The 24,531-nt window shown below is 45.2% G+C and overlaps 1 protein-coding gene across 1 annotated transcript in view; it reads right to left on the bottom strand.

Moving 5' to 3' along the window:
* LOC104044555 (protoheme IX farnesyltransferase, mitochondrial) overlaps positions 1 to 24,531 on the bottom strand; it is a 108,594-nt gene that overhangs the window by 11,259 nt on the left and 72,804 nt on the right. The window contains exon 6 of the mRNA XM_064467269.1: positions 5,682 to 5,914. Coding sequence (XP_064323339.1) covers positions 5,682 to 5,914 — 233 coding nt within the window. The remainder of the gene's footprint in view (positions 1 to 5,681; positions 5,915 to 24,531) is intronic.

The following is a 24,531-nucleotide window of genomic DNA, read 5'->3' as shown; positions in this document are numbered from 1 at the left end:
CGGGGCTTCTCCTGAGGGTGTTGTGTCACACAGCCGGGGCACCGGGGCTTCTTCTGCGGGTGTTGTGTCACACAGCCGGGACACCGGGGCTCCTCCTGCGGGTGTTGTGTCACACACCCGGGGCATCGAGGCTCCTCCTGCGGGTGTTGTGTCACACAGCCGGGGCACCGGGGCTTCTCCTGCGGGTGTTGTGTCACACACCTGGGGCACCGGGTCTTCTCCTGCGGGTGTTGTGTCACACACCCAGGGCACCGGGGCTTCTCCTGCGGGTGTTGTGTCACACACCCGGGGCACCGGGGCTTCTCCTGCGGGTGTTGTGTCACACAGCCGGGGCGTGGGGGCTGCTGTGCAGCCCCATCTCCTCCAGGTGCCCCAAGAGCCATGTGTGGGGCAGCAAACCGGGTAAGGGGCACGCTGCCGGTGAATTCCTGGGGTCAGTTCCCCAGGTGCCCCAGCGCTGGAACTGCCACTTTTTTTGTCTCTTATGAAGATGGGAAAAAAATAGCCCACTGGCTTTTGTCCTAAATTCGGACCAGCTGCTTACTAGTATTGTCCCTCTGCCTTGGTTTTTACAATTTTTACCCCCACAAAGCAGACTCCTGGGCCCCCAGCTTCCAATTCTCATATGTCAGTGGCACGAATATCTCTGTTTCCTCTGGAACAGATCACAAATTCTGCTGTCTTTCATCTGAGAAGTGAAACCCCGAAAAGCTGAGTTTAGTAGAGCGGGTTTATAGCCGGAGTCTCCTCTGATCCTGCAGCCGGACGGCGGAGCTGCCCTGCTCCCACGGCGCTGGCTCCCAGAGCTGCTCGCACATCAAGGGGCTTTGAGAGCTCAAAGTGCTTAACTGGAAGGGACACAAAGATCTCCAAGCTTATTTTGCATGCAATTAAGCTGTTGCTTTGCTCTCCCTCCTCCTGGCAGACAAGTGCTACGCCAGGGAAGGTATGAGAGACTCCAGGCATTGACAGGTTGGGCGCAGCCCCCCCTCTCCCCTATTCTCTTTTTTTTGTCACTGAAACCATCCATCTGCCAAATGTCACCAGCTGATAAGAACCGCCCGTTTTTAAAGCCCCATTTGTAAATAGATGTTGGCTGACATAATTAATGTCTACCATACAACACAATTTGAATTACAAAGTAAAGGCAATTTAAAAATCAGCTTCCACATGATTACAATTGATACTCAGTCTATAAATTCCATAGCCCCAGGAATTATTTAGATTTTGGAAAATGAATGAAAATCAGTACAAGATGTCTTTCAGGAAAGCGAGACCAGAAGTGGAGCATCTGAGATAAACTAAATAGTCTCTTGAGATAAACATTCTTTGGTGCAGTAATACCTATGGCTCCAGGCCACCATGGGTCTGTAATGTCTGCTGTGCTGTCAGGGCTGTTATCTGCTATGCCACTGCCACCTACTCGGAATAAATCCCCTTAACTGATAAGCACATTATGTTGAGGACCCCTGCTTGTCACTTCCATCTAACTGGGTGGTTTATACGAACGCCGTGGGACCGAATTGCTCCGCACTGCTCGCCGGCTGGGACCCAGCCTTCAGCGCGTAAGCGCAGGGACCTCGCTGGAAGGGCAAAATGTGCGAGTCAAAATACGGGCTACGGCCCTTGGAAACGTTCACCCTAGAGTCAGTTTTTCTGCTAACTAGAAATAACAAGTTTAAATGGCCGGCAAACATTTCTAACAAGCATGAGTCTGGGGAGAAAGACCAGCAGCACAAGAGTAATTTAAAGCATGTATACGCTGTGTCTCTCGCATGCCAAAATAAATAGCTCTGTTACTTCCTAACGGCGTCCGTACGCACGCTCGACAGCAGCGTGGCACAGCCGGGAGCTCTCCCGCGCGCGGACCCTGCGCGGGAGGAGGATCCAGCACCGAACAGGACCCTCTGCAGACCTTGGCCTCTTTTTCCTGTCTCTATGCTATCAGTTAAGGCTTCAAGTGAATTTCATTATTTTTCCTGCTGGTCCGTCCTTTGTAAAATCAGAAGAAATCATTTGAGGGCGTCTAGATTTACTAGAAAAACAAGTCTCTTTGGAAATAAACAGTACCACAAAGGAGCAATGAAATCTACTTTCAAGGAAGCAAACGTGTTACTGCAAATCACGGGCTGGCAGTTAAGTTCTGCATAAATACACCAGATATGTGGTAGTGATATCCACGTGATAAATTACATTTATCACACACCTTTGACCATCTCACCTGCACTCGGCTCCCCCAGAGAGGCAATGTTAACATTCCCGATCTTTCATCAGTTTCAAACAGCTGCCATTAAAAACAACACGACCCCCCCCCAACCCCACAACAAAGAATTCCCCATCTTCCCAGAGATAACCTTATCTTTCGCTTTTGAAATGTGAGGTTTTCCCTAAATTACGCTGGCACAAAATCTAGGGTCGGGGGCAGGATGTTCAATCAGGCTTAAGAGCATATAATTAAAGTTACCTATCAGGGGCAGAAATGGAAGCAAGCATCACTGGGAATCACTAAAAGATCTGCAAAGGTTGTGTAGTTTAAGAAATACCAGCAACTGTTTGTGTCACTGGAAGTATAAGGGTCCCAGATTTTTATCTGCAAATATGCGATATTTATTTCTTGTGCAAGAAATAAATCTTTTGGTCTCTTCTCCCAAGTTACAAGCGATAGGGCAAGAGGAAACGGCCTCAAGGTGTGTCGGGGAGGTTTAGGTTGGGTATGAGAGAAAATGTCTTTACTGCCAGAGCGGTCAGGCCTTGGCACGGGCTGCCCAGAGAGGGGGGGGAGTCACTGTCCCTGGGGGGGGTAAAAAAATGCATAGACATGGCACTTGGGGACATGGTTTAGGAGGCCTGGGGGTGCTGGGTTGGCAGTTGGACTTGATGATCCCAGAGGTCTTTCCAACCTTAATGATTCTATGATTCTATAAACTATCAAAGTATTAAACTTTGAAAAAAGAAAGCTATAAACAAAAGGAGGACAAATTAAAACAAGGCTGCTCCAATCTGAGACACTTTGTTATTAACTCCGGCATCAGAAACTAGGAATCGTCTCCAACTCCCTCAAATGAGCAAGAGCGTCCTGCAGCACTAGCTATGGGCCTCGCCGGTGATGGCACCGAACTCCTGACGCTGCAGAAGGGCGCAGACGCCCCTGTCCGAGGGTACCACGCAGTACGGTGTAACGCTTGGTTACACCCCTGAAATGGTAATGAAAAGCCTACACTTAAGTACTGTTTTCCCTACAACCAGCAACGTGTACGACAATGTGGCTGCTGTGAGAAGATTACAGGGAGAGAAAATTCACAGGAAAATGTAAACTCAAAAAACCACCCGTTAAATGGTGAGAACCTTCCTTCTCATTAGTTTTGTAACTCCCTTCCTTCACATTCCTCTTTGTTATTGAGTGGAATGATTTTAAAAAAAAAAACAAAACGAGGTGCAAATGCATTTTCACACCTCTACCGAAAACTAGGTTAAGTCTCCAAGCTAATTACACATTATTAATGAGTTCAACAACTGTGGGTAGGCTGGTTAGAGAAGGGATGCAGGTCTGCACGTCCCTATGTACGCACGCAGATCCGTGCTTGTACTCCGTGCGGGTCTGATGCTGCCAGACGATGAACTCTCTTCTCCTTGGCAATAGCAGAATGCTTAACACTGAAAAACAGTTCACAGTGCTGTCCTTTTCTTCTATTTATCTCTTTTCTTTTTAAAGGCTTGGTTTGGGGTTTTTTTTTTTTAAATACTGAAATGCACTTAAATACGAGATTCAGGTCACCATTTTCAGGACTCGCCCAGGTGTGCTTCATTACAAGGACCAGTATCAGCTCAATAACATTTCTTTGTCTACTAAACAAGCTGCCTGGCCTCACTGACACAGACCGGGAGGTGACCGTAGAAAGTTTTAGCTGCCCAGAACCAACAGTACATCATCAGGTTATGCACCAGAGCAGATCATCACGCTCTGGCAAAGTCTGCTCAGGTGGTTTGAACTTATCGTCTTCCACTGACGGCATCATTGCCAGAGATTATCTCCTCCAGAGCAGAGCTGGCAGCGGGCCTTGCAACCGCATCCCAGTTGCAAACTAGAGGGGAAGAGCCCACTGGGGACAAAGGCGGCGCTCTGTGCTGCCTGCTCTGCCTGCCTGCCCTGCTGCCGTACGGCGACGGCTTAGCCCTTTGCGAAATAGGTCTCAAAGAGCAAGCTGTAACTTGACAAATCAAAGATAAGGAAAACCAGTGCCAGTTTACTTTAACGTGCTGGGCTCCAACTGGAGCAGTTTAGCTGCTATTTTAAAACCGGGGGGGGGGAAATCTGAACCGCGACAGCCTCTACAGCAAGGGCTTTTGGTGAACCAGAGCTCTTCGCTCTAGCTCCTCCAGGCTGGACTTTGCAGGCGAAGCGTGGGCACAAGCGGCATCTTCTAGCATCAACGCTGCAAAGAGATGCCAAAACCAATGCAGAAATCTCTATAAACAACGTAAGACCCAAGGTCTAAGCAACTGCAGCCAGAATGATACAGTCCTTAAAAATATACATTTTGTGGTTTTAATTCTTTCTCTTCTCTTTAGAAATCCAGAGCTCTTAATGATATCTGTTATGTGCTCCCTAACACGAGACACTATACATATACATACATATCATTTATAGGTCTAAATATTAAGAAAACTTTCAGAGAAGTAAATGTTTGTATAGAATTAGCACACACGAGTGGAAAAAAACCCACAAAACCCTTCATCCTAGGTCTGGATTAGATCTGTATCAGAACATGTGTGCACAAAGCCAATTCAGACTGATTTTTAGAGGAAGTGCGTAGCATAAATGAAGAACAACGTGCGATGGATTTTGCACAGATTCTGATAATTTCTGGTTAAAAGCCTTGTTGTTGTTGAAAGTATTATTCAAGCCTTAAATACGCCACACTGTGGGATGAGTGTGAGCTAAAAAAATTCTTAACAGACCTGTTAATTGAACTTCATGAGTTTCTTCAGAATATAACTACATGGAGCCACTTTGATTCTTAAGTTTCTAGCTGGCAGGAAAAACAAGCCCTAATTGTGTCAGAGTTTAGCTGCTGAAGAGATCAGTGTTTTATGAGGGATATAAAAATGGTTCACAGTTACTAAAATAGAAATCTTCGTTTGCTTTTAGAGGAGGGGGGAAGAAACATTTATAACCTAGAGTTTAGAAGTGGGCAATTAAGAAATACACCAATAAATTCATCTTCCCAGGATATTTTCTGGCTCGTGGAAAGACAGTAATAAACACATCTGGGAATTTTCCAGCTGAAAGCTCCTGACTTGTAAGTTGGATCTTATGGTTTCAACCCTGAAATTACATAACATTTTCTTCCATGTGAACTCCAAAGACACTATTTTTTTTTTTTTAAGATGGCCTAAACACATATTCAACCAACAGGACATGGTCTTTTATCAGCTCATGTTTGCCCCTGAAATGCCCCCCGTAAAGAGAATTATACAATCATGTCTACCTCTTCAGCCCTTATGGTACCGTGCTATAACAGACTTTGGTAACGCAAACAGCAGAATGTATCTGCTTTCGAAGCACTATCAGGCCAACAAGCATACAGAACGAGGTTTACTACCTTCTGAGTGTGTCTTTTTAGCAATCCCAAAGGCAACGCTGACGACCGCTCACCCAGATGCAAGGGTTTGATACTCACCAGCATCGAGACTACCAGTAGCCGCCGTCCAGCCCATGACGGGGGGAATGGCACCGACGACAGCTCCCACCCACGTGTTGGCAATGCTCATCCTCTTCATGGGTGTGTAACAACACGTGTACAAGAAGATGTTGAAGGCTCCCAGGGCGCCGGTGAGAGGGTTTACCCCCAGCGTCAGCAGGGCGATGCCCGGGACCCCGCAGGAGGCAGCAAAACAGACGGCGAGCAGGGGGCTGCGGGCAGAGAGCAGGAGACACACACTGAGCAAGAGAGTCTGTCTTAAAGAATGACCGCTGCCCCTCTCCTTTTGCCTCCTCCCAGAAATTAAGATTGGATTTTTGGTTTTAGTTTCGGTTTATTTGGATTTTTAACTCGCCCAGCCCAAACCTTCCCATGTGACTCCCTATCCTAAGGGAAGTCTTTCTAAAAAATTAAGACAATCTTGCTGCAGATTTGCCGCGATAGGCGACTCTCATTCTTGTGAGCACTGTCTTCACCAAATAAATTCAGCCTATGCAGGTAAAGAGCCCTTACAGAGAACTGATGCTTTCAGCAGATCTTCCTCTTTCATACTAATCTTAATAACTTTTGACCTCTGGAAAAAGCACTCAGGGTTTAGAGTGAACGAGAATGGTTGTAGCTTGTCAGATTCTTAATTGATTGCAATTATCCAAGGGATCCTCTGACTGAAATGCAACAGGGTTAGACACAAAATTAGGAAGCATTTATGAGAAAAAGAGTACATTCAATCATTTTGACATTATGTCAACAGAAATAAAGTATTTTTTGGCTTTACTGAAAGAAGGCTGAACGTCCCACATTCCCATTTAGCTTAGGCACTGTGCTAAGCAGGGGTAGCACACCAAAGCAATTCTGGCAACAGAACCAAAACTAAAACTCACTCTCTTCTAAGCGCGACTAGAATTAACTGCCAATATTTTAGGTTTGGCCAAAAGCAGCAAACAACAAAGACGCAAATTATTTCCATTGATTTCTACTGCGCATCAGCTAAGAGCTCAGGGAAGGTTGGAGACTCCTGTTAAAACCTGTAAGAAAGTGGCTGAAGCCATGCAAACTTCTGCTAGTAAGTTCCACAATAAACATCCAAATACAACGAACAAGGGGCTTTTGTTTCCCTACCAAAACCACGCTTCACAGGCAGCACCGTGATGCAACCCTAAGGAAGCTTTATTTGTGTCCCCTTGCACCAGATCGACCGTTTGCTGCCGGTGGAGATCTCACGTGTGCTTGTTCGGGGGTGTTTGGCATGATGGAACAAGAGAACTAAATGCCACTAAGAAATAACGTGGTGTGAGAGACCTCTGGAAGGGAGGAAAATGCCATTAACTGAGTTGCATTTAATAACCCATGTGGCTAAATACACACTTCTAGTCATCCATGTAAGAGCAGAAAATATATGTGCTTCCAACAAATGTCTCTGCATGAAGTTTAGCTTTACACGTTTTGTGTAATTGAAAACTATGCAGCCTTTGTATTCTATGATCACTCTGCCCTCCGGCCAAATCCTTAACCCTAAAATACGTGTCGCAAGCACTGCTCCTACCCTCTTAAGAGAAAATTGCTGGTGGGGATGAATTTTATGAGTTTTATCAACAAAAAATCCTACCATTCAAATTTTGCTTTTTAAGACCTTTGTTGGACCAGTATGGTATGGGGATCCTAAATAACTAGAAGAAGCAAAATGAGCAAATCTCACACTAAAGATCTGCCTTCAATTTAAATTAAATTGACTAAGTCATTTTATCCAGCTTTTCAAAACCATCAATAGATTTTAGGTTACGGGCGTGCACAGAGCACATTTACGCTCCGGCATTACCAGTCCTGGTGTTACTAACACATCAGGAACAGAGGCAGGGTACATCATTGCCGCCATTGACAACGAGACGTATAAAATTTCAGGCTGTTTTCAGCAGCCGTATTGCGAAAGCATACGGCGCTGCGCCCTCTGGTTTTGCAGCTAGCGGTGCTCTTTGGCAGAAAGGCAGCAAAACACAAGCTGTACCATAAACCGCCTCAGCACCGGCTACTGACGCCGTACTTCGTAGACGTTGCCCCTCTGCGGTGAAAGCCTGGCTGGGTTTGGTTAAACAAATCTCTCCTGACTGATTCCTGAATAAAATGCGGTCAGACAGCAAACACCAGGTTTACACAATACACACTCGCGAGTTGGCAAAAGACCAGCGTGACCCTACGAGGCCGGGCTACCCGCGTTCGCTCCCGTGGGGCTCACAGACATAAATGAGGACCCAGTTTGACCTAATGCAACGAGCACTTTTCTCCCTAATCAAGAGGGAAGACTCATCTACACGCCTCCCATTCAAATGAACGCTGCACACCGTGAGCTGATCACAGAGCGGCAGACGCCAGCCCTCCATGCCTCTCACGGGAAGGGAAGGCGAAGGCTGGGAGGGCAAAGCCCTCCTCCGTGGCTGAGCCCCGCATGGCATCTCTCCCACGCCGCTTCCCTGCAGCAGCCGCAGCCCTGCGGTGCCAGCCCCGACACCAGCTGTGTGCTGCCTTCACGTCCAACCGACGGATCGCGGAAGTACCTTTATCATATGAGGCTTTATCAAAAGGGAAGGGTGAAGTTACGCGACCGAGTCCTTCAAAAAAGTTGTTCTGCTCCTGGTGGATGAAAACACAGTTTTGTTTCTCAGTTTATTCCCTTTTGCCTCCCTAAATGGAAGTTCCTGGAGGAAGCTTGATTAGCCTCTGTAATAGTCCTAACGATCTCAGGGGAGGGCAGCTCCTCATAAGCAGTTGAACTATGTAACTTTTAGACATCCTGAAAGTATCGCATTTTCTACTTGTCTCCAGGGTTTCCTTAACAATCGAGGAACTGTGAATTCTTCTAGAAGAGGAATTGCCCAACTCACAAGTGCCTGCCCCTAAAACTCCAACTGAGATCAGAAACTCAAACTGTGACCTGATGATTCAGCTTTGTTATTTCTAACCCTTAAAATACTATTTGGTGTTACAAAGACACTGCAATGAGAATTTAGGACCTTGCTTTCTTGGTGAGACATGAGGTAGAGGAGAATTCAACTCATTCTCATGAAAATACGTCATAAGGTCTAGGAGAAGTATAAGCAACTCCTCACTGGGAAAGGGAGAATATTTGAGGAAAAGGTAGAGAGATTTCAGTCACTGGTGCAGTTTTTTTCTGCTCAGTGACCCTCAGGATTTTAAGAAGAAAAGGTTGACCCTAGGTTTAAATCACGGCAGTTTAAGGGGTATTCCGATTTCAACTAATGGTCTTCTCTAAGGACCATTATGCATCTCCGTGCTCACCTGAGGTCTGTCAAAACTCAGGCACGTGGTGTGAGGCTCATTTATTTGATGCACGCTCCTTTGCCAGGCTGCCTGTATCTCACTGAGGAGATCAGGATCCCATTCTGGAGCAGGAGAAAGGCTGTGATGCCAAGCTGTCACTGGATTTGCCCCACCACGACACAGTTCCTCCCACCACAGCCTTGTGCCATCACGCACTCCACCGTCCATCACAGCAGCATCGGTCTTGGGTAACCCAGCGCCGGGGAATTCTCATGTGGTGGTCAAACGCGGCTGCGGGGTCTCTGCTGGTTTCCTTCATCCTTAACCCATCCCACGCAGTAAGTGCAGGCTGATGACAGATGCTGGTACATAAGCCTCATTTCACTTGGGCGTTTCACTTATGCTAAGGGAATTGATCCCATGGCAAAAAAGGGCAGTCTTCCATTGGAAAATTGGCCAAGGAGCTAGCTCAGAAAGCAAACATATTGAGTAAGAAACTAGGTTTTATGATGGATTCTTGGGAGGAGTTGGTTTCAGTTATTTGGCTGATTAAAATCAGACTCTGGAAAAATACTACAAGTGCCAAATGAGTTCTCTTCAAATTTCAACTCTAAAATACCCAGAATGTCACCACATAGGACACCTCCAAAAGGAAAACCAAAACCTGGTAGTTCTGCCTTGTCCCTCTTCTCTGCCTTATTGAGAAGGCACATGCCAAAGTCTGCCTAATAATACTGCTAGAAGATATTCACATTCAACTAAAAGCTTTTGAGAGGACTTCAGCTCGAACAGGGAATAATCAAACCTTTCCTGATCCAAAGAAAACCTGCTGACACTTCTCTCCCGTAGAGCTCACTGAAGAGAGAACCTCCCCCGTCACACTCCACTGAGAGCATCCAAGAGGAGGAGGAGGAGGAAAAAAGACCCAGGTTTCTCCTCATTCAACTCGAGCTTTTGCTGGCACAGAGGCGTCTGGAGAGACGCCGCCGGTCAGGCTGGGGAGGATTGCTCGAGGGCAGCCCAGAGCTGCTGCGGGGGGCGGGGAGCAGGGCAGGGGGAAGCCCATGTGGGTGATATTCAGGCACCCTTGCACACATGACCGCGAGGCATCCGCACGGACCCTCACTCATCATATCGTTGACAGCACCTTTGGACAACGCAGCAGCCTGTTTCAATTCACGTGCAAGAGCATAATCTCCCAATCTAGCTGCCAGTTACAGATGAGCTAGCTATACGTACAGAATGACCTTACACACATGCGCATCAAATATATTTACTTAATAGGCTGCAGAGTCATGGATAATCGTACTTATTGACTCCCAGCGTTACCTAGAAAAATTGAGAGGGGGAAACAAATTATAGCATTTACCCATCTATAAAATTAATGTACAATTTTACCTATTTCACAGCAGCATTAGCAAGCTTAATGTCTATAAAGATCAATAGCATAACTGCTACACATGCTTTTCTATGCTGTCTTTGGCTCTTTGGCAAAACATTTTGTGAGGACGGCTGTCAAAGTACAGTTAGCACTACAATTTAAAAAACAGCATTAAAAAGAGGAAAAGTTTAAAGAAAATTTTATTTGGAAAAAAAACCAATCAAGAAGTTGGACAAAATTCCCTCCTAAAACCTACCAATATTCAGAAATACGGAGAATTCCCGTATCACCATGTAATGCTTTGACCTGCCTCTGTGAATATACCGACACTCGCACACAGACACAAAGCCTACCTGAATCCCGAATAGATGCGCTCATGCAATCAGCAGCGTACGCAATGCACATTCAGATGTTATGTAAATACATAAGAAACTTAATTTCTGACCTTGTGTTAATGGGAAATTGGCCACGCAAACCATATTTACATAAAAGCGTAAGCCTGAATGTAAGTGTCCATTTAAGACTGCCTGCATATTTTTCAGGTGAAGCATAAGTGCCTATATTTGAAAATGAGATTAAAAGCCTAATACAAAAGGTAGTAAAACAAATTCTGTCTTCTCCCTGTCTGTCAAAAACCTTTTATAGAAACATCACCCACTTCTAAAAGGGCAAACTGAAAAAAACCAACCCCAAAACAACAATGCCCTTTTGTTTTGCTGCAGCACGCACAGAATACCTTAATGGATTGAAACATTTAAATTCCCGGTTGATTATTTTGTATTAGATCTTATTACTATTGACAACTGTCCCTCGGGCCACAAGGCCAGGGGTCTGTTCTGCCAAATGCAGGGTGAGGATCTAAAATAAGCAGGACAAGGATGGCAAAGAATGAAGTGCGGCAGGCGATCGCTGTGCCAAAGGGCGGGCACAGCACCGCCGCTCCGCTCCCGAGCACCTCCAGCCAGGCTGCACCTCCCTAAAGCCCGTCCTCCACGTCCAGGGATGGGCTGGGCAGGGGGGGAAGGAAGGTGGGACAAAAAGGAACTTAGTTAGAGTCATTTCTGCATCCAAACAAAGCCAAGATACGCATCCTTGCTTTCCTCTACGTGGGATTTAAACAATGGCAAATATTCTGCATGGACTCTTCCCTTTAACCGCAATTTAACTTATTTTTTGGTGAGGCAAAACCTGGTTTTGGTCCTATCTGGCAAGTTTTCTCTTTTGTTCATGACGCAGGTTCAGCAAGAGCACCACGCTTCCTCCCCTCGCTCGTTTGCTGCTGCTGCCCACAGAAATGGCCCTAAGTTATCCCTTACTTCAGCATCTTCCACGGTGGCCGGGAAACGGTGCCGAGACAACAAAGGTGAGACTGATAGCTCAGACGAATCTCAATATTGCTGCTCTGGGCACAAATTCCATCCACGTACAGTGTCAAAACAATTTGTTGTTTTAACAAGAAGAGGAACACCCTGAACCAGCCTCACACTCAGACGGGCTGAAAATAGCGGGAGCTCGGAAGAAGGTATTTGGCAGACAAAGAATACAAGTATGATTCTCATCTCTGCAATTTCATTTCGCCATCATGGGCTGAGATATGAGTCCAGTGCATGAACACTGTTCCAAAGCCATAATTAAAATCAGATTTTGGGAGTAAGCATCATACGTTGCTTATTATTTCTGGAATCCGTAGGTACTAAGAACGTCCCCAGACTACTCGCCAGTACAAGGCTGCTGGAGAAAGCCCCCTCCTCTTCCTAATTTCTTCCAGGTCAGCAATAAGTTATTAAGGCTTCTGAAGCCACTTACAAGCTAAGACAAAAGCATTAGCCTGAAGATTTTACATTTTTCCAACAGCAATGAGAGGTGACACAAACTGAAAGGCACGTCATGTCCCTTTGTTTCTATAGGCATAAAAGCCCGTGGTCATGTCAAGAGGGGAGGATGTCCACAGAGATCCCCAGCACAAATGCACCTAACCCCATGCAGAAAACCATCATTTCCCCAGCTGCTGATCTACAGCTTTGCTCATCTCCTGGCCTCTTCTCAAGTCTTGCAGCCAGGCAACGCTAAGAGTCGCCGAAAGCCAGTCCCAGGGTAGGGGCTGAGCCTGTGATCACCACGACTGTCACATGGTACTGAGCTGTGGCTTGGTCACCTCCCTCAGCTGGAGTATCAGCCAAGGGATTTTTTAAATTTTTATTTATTTTATTTAAAGAGCAGCACTGAGGAACTGCTGAACCCTCTTCGGTAGCTTTGAGATCCACCAAGAAAATGAAGGGAGGTCGCCAACCCCAGGAGTTACAGCGGGCGATCCCGTCCTGCTTGGAAGAGACACGAGGAGCCGAGGACACTACGCACTGCAACAACAGATGACTATAGAGAAGCCTTCGTGCTCCGATGACTGAGGTAATGGGGAAGAAGGCCCATCTCCTCCGAGCACACATCTGGACTGCATTTGCGTAATTTCCAGCCCTGCTTCCCCAGATGGACACATGCCTGAAACCAGCGGTGGGGTCGTCTGCTGGCGCAAGTGCCGTAGAGTCAGCTGACTGCGAAAAACGAGCCAGAAGGCTGTAAAAGGCACGTTTTGCCCTGAATAGCAACGGTAGCTTCCCTGAAATTACTTTTGATGGGAGGTTAAAAAAACGACTCGTACAGCTTCTCAGCTCAACGTAAGGCAGAGAGCATTCAAAACCAATCAGTAATCGTGGCAGACAACTGAGTGATGGCAATCTACCAAGAGTGAAATTAAATTTTAACTTTCCACACAAATCCTTTCAGGCTGCATATTTATATATTTAGTAATAAAAACCATATTCATGACCATTGTCAGCTGTAAAAATTCTATAGTAATAACAACAACACTAATGGAAACTGAAACTGGAACTACATTGCCTGGATCAGTAGCTGCATCGCTGATGACTTCTCTAAAATGATTCTCAGGTTTTTTTGCAAAAGACATTAGGTTAAACACCAGAAGAGTCCTACAGACTGAGTGGGGATGTACCTGATAGAAAAACCACCCACACCTGGATCTGAGATTTTAAATCAAAGTGGTTACACGATGAAGTATCTCCATCTCTCCTACGAGGCCGGGCTGGGAGAGCTGGGGTTGTTCAGCCTGGAGAAGAGAAGGCTGCGGGGAGACCTTATTGCGGCCTTTCAGTGCTTAAAGGAGGATTAGTGGAAAGATGGGGGCAACACCTATAGCAAGGCCTGTTGTGACAGGACAAGGGGGAACGGCTTTAAACTAAAGGAGAGGAGATTTAGGCTGGATATAAAGAAAAAAATTTTCACAGAGAGGGCGGTGAAACCCTGGCCCAGGTTGCCCCGAGAGGTGGTCGATGCCCCAGCCCTAGAGACATCCAAGGCCAGGCTGGACGGGGCCCTGAGCGACCTGATCGAGTTGGGGATGTCCCTGCTCGCTGCAGGGGGTTGGACTGGACGGGCTCTAAAGGTCCCTCCCAACCCAACCCATTCTCTGATTCTATGATGCACTATGACCCCTAATTAGTACAGTTTTGAGGCAGTGTATCTTTTTTTTAAGGACTCAAAGCATGACTGACAAAATATTTTTATATTCAACTACAGCTTTCAATTACAGATCAGATTAGTCTCAAGGAGAGATATTTCTTTCCAATTAAAAGGAAAAAATAGCTTTAGCATTGGCAGAATGGACGTACTGCTAGACCCCTCTATTTCTTTCACGTAGATCTGATTCTGCACCAGTCGGAAGCTTTAGTAAACACGAGCAATCCATGCTCTCGCTTTTGATACCATCTTCCACAGGTACATTGTGACTGAATGTTATGAGAAGCCCAGGAACCTGCTGATTGCGGCTCAATCTTGCAAAGTACCAGAATTATATTAAACTGAACAATATCTATCAATGAGCTAAAATGGTACTATTTTAAGGGAAAAGACATAGAGAAAGATCTTAATAGATATTCATTTATTCTCTCTCAGTCATGCAAGAGAGCTCATGCCTCATGACGAGGGATGAAGGATGATGTATTTTAAAACTAAAATGTGAAACTAAATCACACTTTTAATTAGGAATTCATTTTTTCCCCATCAACTCCAAATACCAGAATACATGCTTTCCTATCATTTACCACCGAAGACTGACAAGATATCCTTTAGAAGGCGCAAACAAATTGGGAGCTTTGTCAAGTGTCTCTTTTATTTTTTTACTTAATGAATTATTTAACTTTGTATTCACAGGTTAAGAAGTAGTATCTACACTCTGTCAGTGTCTGGCATCTCATCCCCAAAAATGCATCGCTGTGGCAGATCAGGCTCTACATGCGCTCCAAGTAGTGAACTTGATATCAGATTCCCTTTCACTGGGTATAGCACTACCACAATTTTCCAGATTGCTGGAACACACTTGTTGCAATTCTGCCTGCTGATGTTTTTGTAACTGGCTTTTTGTGATTTGGTTTCTGGTCATAACTATGACAAAGATGTTGGTAACCTCAGATCGGACAGTACTCTTCCCCAAATGTAAAAAAAATAGCGTGGAAAATAGTGGAAAAGTTCTAAAGCCAACTTGTAACACAAAATCCGAGCTGAGGAGAAGCTCTGTGTTAAGAGGAGGTAAGGAACTTGTAGGTGCTCCCAGAAAGCCTAACGAGCTGGGTTAATGGGTAGCATTTAAGCACACTTAAATCAGGAGTTCGACACCATAGCATTGTGTCTCCAGATGAAGAGTTTACAGACCTGAACCTCAAATAAACCTCTTCAAAATGCAAATCTCTGGGAGAGGAATTGCCCCTAATACCCTTCCTTTGTCCACAGGGCTAAGGCAGGCCCATCAGCACCAGCCTGGATGTGGTTTTGAATGACATCTGGACCATCAGCAGGGAAACAGGGCAGGATTCAATGGGGGATGTCTAAATCTCCCAAGGAATGTCAGACAGGGAGAACTTGGCACACAGCTCAGCGATGGATAAACACGTATAGCTGCCTGGGTCTCATCATGGAGTTGCCTTCTTGAGTTTTGGCACTAAACTGCCAGCTCTGGCTTTGCTATCTAATATTCTTGTTCAGAAGAGTACTTAGTATAAATAAATACAGACTAGGATAAAATATCCCGTGTCTGTGTCAATTCATTTCTCTCCCAATGAAGAAACAACCCATGCATGGAGCCCAAGCTGCCCTGTCATGGCTCTGTATTGCTACTGTATAAAAGCATAATCGACACTGTATTTTAACCAAATTGGAGGCAATTAGTTCCCCTCGCTCCTCAAGAATCCGAGCTGCAGATGTTCTGCCTCCCCTGCCAGAGCGAGGGACTTTAAACCTATCATAAACAAACATGGCTAATTTAAAAGAATCATTTCATCTTGAAAGGGAGACATCTCTCTTTTTTATGCTTGTGTAAATCAAAACTGGCTCGATCGATTTTGCTGAAAGTTTCCCCAAAGACGCAACGTGTATGCTAAGATGAGACAAGAGGAATTTCAACTCAGCCGAAAAAAGAGAGCTCGGGAGTCCCACCCTCAGCACGGAGCTTTCTCCTAACCTTATCCTGCTCTCATATTTACCAGTCTAACTCCACGCAAATGCTGCTAGGATATGGTCTTCCATTGTTCGTGGGTTCAAGAGTCCGCCCGGAGGACTGAGACCGCAGCGACTGCAGGTGTGGGATGAGACAGCTCAGCCTCCCCATGGCAGACCTGCAGTTTACAAATACCACGTTCAGACAGAAATAAAACTTTTTATGCTGCTCTTTGTTATTAAGCAGAAGCTCCAATTGGGCCCCGTCACTTCACTTGAAGTAAAAAATTAAAAATGAAAAGGACCCACACTTATAAAATGTTTATGCTCTTATTACATTTGCTATACACACCAGAATGCTAATCATAACAACTCTAAGCAACCCTGCAGAGAATTAGCACGCTCCTTGTTATATGGCTTTGTTAGGTAGGAGTGAAAGGGTGAATAATAATATTCACAGCTTCCCTGCGGTCACAAAAATGTAAATATTTTTTTTAAAGTGCTTACAAGACAAACCTACAGTAAATTTGAAAAATGTCCCCCATAATATTTAATCTAAATCCTCCTCTTTAACCTAACAAACCTAACCCCACAACACGGCAGTTAAGTGATCCATTCATTTTATTTCAAAATCTCAGTTCTCTCTTCATGTAAGAGCCAGAGACCAGCTGACAAACAGGATGGATAACGTGGTCTCTCCAGAAACATTTTTCTGTGATTTAGAGTGAGTAAACCTAACCCATGCTTCTGCTGAGCCCTCAGCCAACGCTCGGAAAGCAGTGGGTAAAGAAGTCTCAGGCCCGTTCTCAATCTCATGAAGAGGGAGAAAACTGAAGTTCTAGAGTATTTATCAACCGGTTCTTCAAAAAAAGAGGAAAAGATAGTCCAGCCGTTATTGGTACAGGATCACCGACTCTAAAATACATTCTCAGGAGCAATGAAAATGAAGAAAATAAGTTACTCGCTACAGCCACAGACAGCAGGACAAGGAGCAACGGTCGGTCTGCAGCAGAAGGAGGATCAGGCTCTAGACACCAGCAAGTGGAAGAGCAATGAGCAGATGAGCCTGTCAAATTGCAAGTTAAGTCAGACCCTCCCTGCCCATGTGCAGATTCCTCTGCAGCACTGCAAGCATGCGTTTGACATTCGTGTCACTGTAGCACTCTAGAGCGTGCCCTGACGTCCTCGCTACGTGTCACCTGAGGGGTGAAGAGGATGAGGATGGTTGTATTTTGGGATTTATGCATTATTAGTTTGGTAGTTTATCTACAGTTAGCATCTGGAGTTATGTTTTAAAAATGTTTGGTGGAAAAAAACCCTAAAAACCCCTTCATATACCATCAAAGCGAATGAATACAACGTTAATTATTGTCACACACGGGCAGCAATATGGGTCACTGTGGCTCATGCTCCTTTACAGCATGATTTGAATATAATATTCCTTGTGGTTCTATGTCCCTAGCAAAAAAAAAAAAAATTAAATAAAACATATCCAAGAGGTTCGCCACATATCTCAACCTCTGGAATGCAGCTTTCCTACTCATAAAGACTGGAGAGTCTTGGCATCCGTGTTAGCGCAGCTAATTAAAGCATAAGAAAAACCTCTTTTATATCTGACTTGCGAAGTTGATAACGTGTAAGTTATAACTTGTATAAGACACGATAAACTCTGTCCTTCACAGACACCAAAGCACTTCTAACATGACTTTCTGTAAACAGATCTCAGGGTATAGCAGCTTCTAATCAGAGGCAGCTCCGTAATGGACTTGTTTTGCGGTAACGTTTCCGACAACGCTTGGCACGCGTTGAATAATGATGCCGTTGTGGTTAAACCAGATAAGGTTCAATACCAATACAGGGAAAAACGTGGGGGGGTTTTGACTGTGCTAAGCCAAAATTCACAAACATGAGCCTGAAATGTTTGACAGACACAGGAAGAAGAGCCACCACACTGTGCTACGATGGGGAAATGGTCTTGGGTTTCGAGCTTTATTTTTGCTTGTTTGTGCAGCATAGGAGGGAAAACTCACTTTAACATCACCTTTGAAGAAAATGACTCATCGCTAGTTGGTTAAAAAACCAAAGGTCAGTGGTTACAACTGATGTCCAAAAGGCCCGCTCACATCGGACACAAAGATGGGAGGATTAGCGTACAATAGCGTGGCTCCCTCCAGCTCACGGGGCTCTGCCCCCCGGCGAGCAGCTGACATGAGAGGATAAGACAACTCCATTAAGAGCCCGTATCACTGCTCCGCAGCGATCCCCACAAGCAGATGGAGCAGCTATTTAGCCAAATGCACCGTGACTCCCGGTTTATACATGAGCATCTGGGATGTTTCCTAACATGGGGCGATGTACAATGTACTCCGATTTATCAACTGTCCTGCGTGCAATTAAAGGTTCGGATAAATAATTTGGCAGTGAAGGCCCCTTGGTTGAACTGAAAAGCAGCAAGGCGTGAGGGGTCAAGTGTTTCTGCAGGATTTATATTTACCAAACAGAGCTGCCTGCAAAGGAATGTCTCCGCTGAGCGGCGGCAGAATTAGGTCCGGGCAGGAGAGTGAGCTGAAGGCGCTAGCTGGATAGCTAGCAATTTCTTCGTTTCAACTGAAACGAATTTGAATGTAATGTTAGTTATTAAAACAACCCTCTTTATTGCCCTAAGAAACAAAATACGTATGTAGTTTGAGCTATATAATTTCCTGCTAATACACATTTTGATCTGAGGATAATATGCAGTATCACCATTTTTCTGTGAATTCTACAAAAGGACTCTAATACCTTAGAACCATTTAATCAACATCCTATGCAGGCAGTGAATAGATAATTGAAATATAAGTACTGTCATCCATATCCCCTTTGGGAAAGTGACACAGTAAGCATTATATCATTCCATTAGTCCATCCTTTGATGTGGGTTTTATTCTCATTAAACTGTGTTTTAGCCTCAAGGTTCCCCCCCCACCTCTCCATGACGTGGCCATGCCAGGAAAAAAAAGAAAAATACCCCGCTGTTCAAAAGGCAAGGACTACATTTTTACAAGCAATTGTACATGTCAAATATATAAAGCTGCTTTTTAAATTTCTTGTTTACCAAATACAGTCAATGACAGCTTCTGGAAAACACAGGGTGGAAAAAAAAAAAGGAAGCCAGCAGGGTGGTGGTGGGGAAGGAATGCATTTACTTGTTTTCAAATAATAAAGCCTGAATACAAGCAGGATAAAAAAATGCTTGAAAAGGCTGCCGTGGTGGTGTCTGCTTTGAATTGTGCCCTGTTTAAACAAGAGGAAAGCCTCCCACTGAAAAAAGAAACATTTTTATCATTCAAAAAGATCTCAGAGCAGTCCCTTTAAAATGAGGTATTTTCTAAACAAAATACTGGAATGTTTCCCTGCAGGGAACGAGCATCTGATCTCTTAAAAATGATTATTCTTGAAGAACTGTAGATTTATGGAGTTTTTGTTTTATTTGTTTTAACTTAAGTAGAATGAAACCTGTCTGAAATGACCACCCAAGGGAGCAGCCCAATCAGCTAAGTAGAGGCTGATCTTTAAATGGGAACCAAAGTTGTACTGAAACCCTTGGGGAGGTTTTAAACTGCTGGCTTAAAACAGGGCTGGCTAAACGCTTAACGCAGGTTTCAGCATAAGCCGAGGACATGGATTTCCTCTCACTTACATCAGTGCAGCTCCACCAGCATCACAGAAACGTTCCTGATTTACCTTAGTGTTAGCAAGCAAAGAATCAAGCTAATTACAGAGAGTTCTCAACAGCGATTACAGGAAGATTTTTTTTTTTAATGCACGCACATTTTTTCAGCACGGGTTTGTTTTGTTACACTTCGTAGTAGTAGGACTATTGCCGGCAACCGGGTGGAAAACTCAGCTTTACAAAGAACTAGTGTTGAGTCTCAGCGTGGTTTTGAATAAATAGGGTCAGTCTGATGTGTTGCAATTTTCTATCAGTTTACGAACGTCCAACTTATACATTTGCAGTTACAACTGCCGTTCATGAACACAGCCATCAGTGAGAAATACTGAGAGATTAGGAGCTCTTTTTGGTCTGATTCTTCAAGAGTTTGGCTTCTAGTTTAAACTGACCAAAGTCAACACTCTACTCAGAAATGTCAACTAGTAGGAAAAGCGTTACTGCCTCCGTTAACTGCAACAACCAGCAGCTGTGGCCATGAGGAGCGGGAAGCCCAGGTACAGAACACAGCTCCTTGTGCACTGCTAAGTGAGGAGGTTAATGGGATTCTAGGAAAAAATAGAAATAGAAAAAAGATTTATTTCTTTGGAAGCATCCAAGGCATTATCTGTGTTCTGCTTTCTCCTGCCAAGTTACGGACTTACATTTCTGTGCTGGTTTTGGCTGGGATGGAGTTAATTTTCAGCACAGTAGCCCGTACGGGGCGGTGGTTTGGATTCGTGCAGGAGCAGCGTTGATACCAGGGGGATGTTTTCGTTCTTGCTGAGCAGGGCTTACACGGAGTCAAGCCCTTTCCTGCCCCTCACCCCACCCCACCAGCGAGGGGCTGGGGGGGCACAAGGGGCTGGGAGGGGGCACGGCCGGGACAGTGACCCCCACTGACCCCAGGGATGCCCCACACCACACGGCGTCAGGCTCAGCACACAGAGCTGGGGGAGGAGGAGGAAGGGGGGACGTCTGGGGTGACGGCGTTTGCCTTCCCAAGTAACCATCACGTGTGATGGAGCCCTGCTGCCCTGGGGATGGCTGAGCACCCCCTGCCCGTGGGGAGGAGGGGATGAATCCCTTGGTTTGGTTTGCTTGAGTGCGCGGCTTTTGCTTTCCCTGTTAAACTGTCTTTATCTCAACCCACGAGTTTTCTCACTTTTACCCCTCCAATCCTCTCCCCCATCCCACCCAGAGTGAGTAGCTGAGCAGGGCTGAGTTGCCAGCTGGGGTTAAACCATGACAACTTCTTAAACGTGCAAGGAAAAGCAAGCTTGAGACTGCAAATATTCTACATAAGAAGAATATAATTAAATCTATAGCATATTATTCCCATATTGAAGGTTTTTAAGGCAAGCCTGGATAAAGCCCGGAGCAACCTGGTCTGCCCTCAGAGCTGACCCTGCTGTGAGCAGGACTACAGCTCTCCTGGGGTCCCTTCCAGTCTGAAGCATCCTCTGATGCTGCCTGTGCAATGCTTCCCAGACTAGGTGACACGAAACCTGGAGGTAAAGCCAGGGAGAAACCCCAGCCCCGCTCCCAGGCGGACACTGCAGCCCCTGCTAAGACCAAAGCCAAAGGCTGTAGGACACGGTACAGAGAATAGCTGCAAACCGCAAAACACGGCAGGAGCAGAACTGAAAGGTGTCTACATGGTCGTGAATTAGTTCTTTAGAACATGCTGTTTGATGACTTCTTTTTTGTAAGATGAAAAACTATTGCTGTACAACTAGTAAGTTTTTTATGAGTGCTTAGCCCAGCAGATCCAGCAGTACTGTAAGTTCATAAAAAGAGCTGCTTTTTAAGAAGAGCGTATGAAGTTCTCTCTAGAAGGGCAATCAAAACTGTCACTTTCTACAATATAATGGAGCAGGACACTTGTCATCCTAGAGGCTAAGCTCACTCAGCTACTGCAGCTAATACTAGAGATTTATTTAAATTAATCTGTAGGAAAATGAAATCTATTCCCTTAAAAAGGGGAAAAAAAAATCATACCCAACAGGAAAGCAGGAAAAGCTGCTGCCATTTCGGTCGAATCTAAGGTTATGTGAGCACATGAAATATTTTCCTCATCAATGACATAAAAACAATTCATAGCAGGAAAAATAATATCAGCTGTTGTCACAAGGCAAAATGCAAATATGCTCAATGAGTTTAACACTGCAGCCTAAGTATGAAGACCATCTCAAGCTGTTCGTATTTCCAAACATGACTTGAGGGGTCAGAGGGGGGAGGAAGACATGTGGGCAGGCTCGAATGATGGATGGCGTTTAGTGGCATGCTGTGTTTGGGTCTACTCTTGTTATTTTTGCAACAGGATGTCTCTGATTACTCTCTGAATAGAGAATAAGGATGGTTACGTCTCATTGCTCAAAGGGAACATTTTTTTCAGAGCCTTACAAATTAAATAGGACACTGTAAAGCAAGCAGTCAATGAACTATCAGGTGCTGTTTGTCACAAGTCTAGCAACAGTGTCAGAAGGCTCCCTGGGGGCACCAGCGGTGGGTTTGGGGCTGGCAAATAAGGTATGTGTACTCTTGTCCTACGTACAGGAGACCCCAGCTCTGCAGAGTCCTTGTATGCCATTGCCTGTACCGTTTGGTCCAGGCCAAATGATCTGGAAAATAAACAGAAGGGCATACTAAGCCTCTAGCTAACTATTTCAGCCACGAAGCTGATGCAATATGGAGGGGACTTCACACAGGATGGAGGACAACTGCTTTTCCAAATCCCATCCTTGCAGAGATCTTTGCAGAGCACAGGGTGCTGCCTGGAGCGACGGTCAGGCCAAAGCTGCCTAAGTTAAACACTTCTCGCGTGTCACCAGTAAGATGATGACACTGTGTCCCAGCCAGACCTCAGAGGCCACCACGACGTTCACACCCCACAGTGCGGCCCTGGCCACCGAGCATTTCTCTGAAAGCTACTGAGGTTCCTCACTGGTGCCAAGGGAAACTGAAAGTCCTTGGCAACTTGTAGAAAAGGCTCAGATGTGGGCACTTGGGAACGACGTGAACGCGTACGCAGGGAAAGGAACGCACACAAGTGTTGCCAAGATAGGGGGTTGTGTTGTTTTTTCAAAGTAAAGGCTTCGGGCAGAAAAGAAGGGGGAAGTGTTGGAAGTAAGGTCAGTTAGAACCGACAGTTGATCTTAACTCTAACTAAACTTGGGGCTGAAACTGCAAATGGAGGCCACAAAGTGAAACACACGGGAATAATTTCTCTACAACAGCGTAACGTTTCCTAATGAGCCAGCTCCATGAACTAGCTTATCTAAAACAGAGGCGCCAGCTCATCCAGGGTCTGGATGACACAGTAACACCAAAGACCTCTCACTGGGAGTTACCAGTTTGATTCTGGCCCAAGTTCAAAGCATCGAAGAATTGTCTTTGTGATGCCACAACCTCTATAAAAAGTGTCCCTGGTCTCAGTGCACTTTCTCAGTGGGCAGAAGTTCACATCAAAGCCACCATCAAAAGCCTTTCCAAGGAGGTGCCGTGAGCCAACAAGATGGAGAGTCAACAACCTCCTCACTCTTCGAAACGGATCTCAAGCACGGGACTGGACCACACAAAAACTGGTGTGACCCTGCTGCCCCTACTGACCAGTGCTGCAGCAAGGAGTATGCGAAAGAAAAAGGGAAGGGAGAAGGGAGGGAAGGGGAAGGGGGGAAGGGGGGAAGGGGAAGGGGGGAAGGGAATAAAGAGAAAAAGGGAAAGGGAGGGGAAGGGGAGGGGAGGGGAAAGGGAGGGAAGGGGAAATCACAATATATTTACAAACAGTGCAAGCGAAGGCAGATTGTAAAATGACGCCTCGTTTGCACTGGATATCACAGATGATGTAACACAGCAGAATTAACAAAGCACCAAACATTTCATGATATGAAGCATCTAAAGAGAAGAAAACATCAAAATGCAAATGTCAGACAAATTTTGGGCAAGAACTCTGTACATACCTCAAGCTTTGGATTCCTTCCCAGAGCCAAGACACCAGCCTTTTACATACAATTTATCTGTCTCTTTCTAGTCTGTTTTTGACTAGTTTTAGCATAACTGTTTAAGGGTTTTATTTAATCAGCCAGCAAGGAAAGAGTTCAAGGAACACCAGGGAATATGTGGCAAAATATAACAAGGTTAGATCACTTGCAGTGGATTATTCTCCTCTCGCACACCGCAGAAGAAATAACCCAGTCAAGGTCTGCGCGTTCAACGGTCTAAAGGGAACGAGACCGGCATTATTCAACGTAAGTGACACTTTAAAGAACTTTAAATTAGCTGTTGACAGTCAGGTAGATAGATTGATGAGTGATTACACAACGTCCCCAACATTACTGTTTTGTGGTGAAAGCAAATAGGGGGGGAGAAGTAAGAAAATCTGTTAAATATGGTTTTACCAATCCGTGGTGCGTTCAGATGACAGCGAAGTTCGCTTAAGGACATTGGAAACTTCTAAAACAAATTGCTTTCTCTGAATCAAAAGTTGACAGAAAGTTTCCTAGCTATATTTTTGACTCCAGAAACACTGCAAGCCTTGCTGGTAGGCTATGATTAAAAAAAACCCCACCTTTAAAAAATCCCCCCATCATCTTTCTTTCTAACAAGTGTTCCTGCTTCCAGGCCCGAAGGACCACATGCAAGCGGAGCAGAAGCGCAGCTCCCCTGAACGGCACAATTAAGGCTGACTTAGAGTATGTACAACAGATGCCCTCACTGCAGTGGTCCCTAAAATATGTTTTTAAATAAAATTAACTCAACTCAGGAATCTGTAATTAGCACCACCTTCGAGAACAAATCGGAACAAGTTTATTGAAGCGCTCTAACTATTTACAATGAGAGTGAATTTACCCCCGAGGTTCACTTCACTATTTTGTCTCAATTTTCTTGTAATTCCATCCATCACATTTTTTTCAGTCCTCCAAAGGTGATGGATAAAACACAGAAATAAATAGGCCCAACTGTTCGCAGAAGCCTCAGGGAAAA

The sequence above is a fragment of the Phalacrocorax carbo genome, chromosome 16 (assembly GCF_963921805.1).
Source record: "Phalacrocorax carbo chromosome 16, bPhaCar2.1, whole genome shotgun sequence".
Taxonomy (NCBI): Eukaryota; Metazoa; Chordata; class Aves; order Suliformes; family Phalacrocoracidae; genus Phalacrocorax; species Phalacrocorax carbo.
The sequence above is the reverse complement of the archived record's forward strand: the minus strand, read 5'-3'. Positions and strand labels throughout refer to the sequence as shown.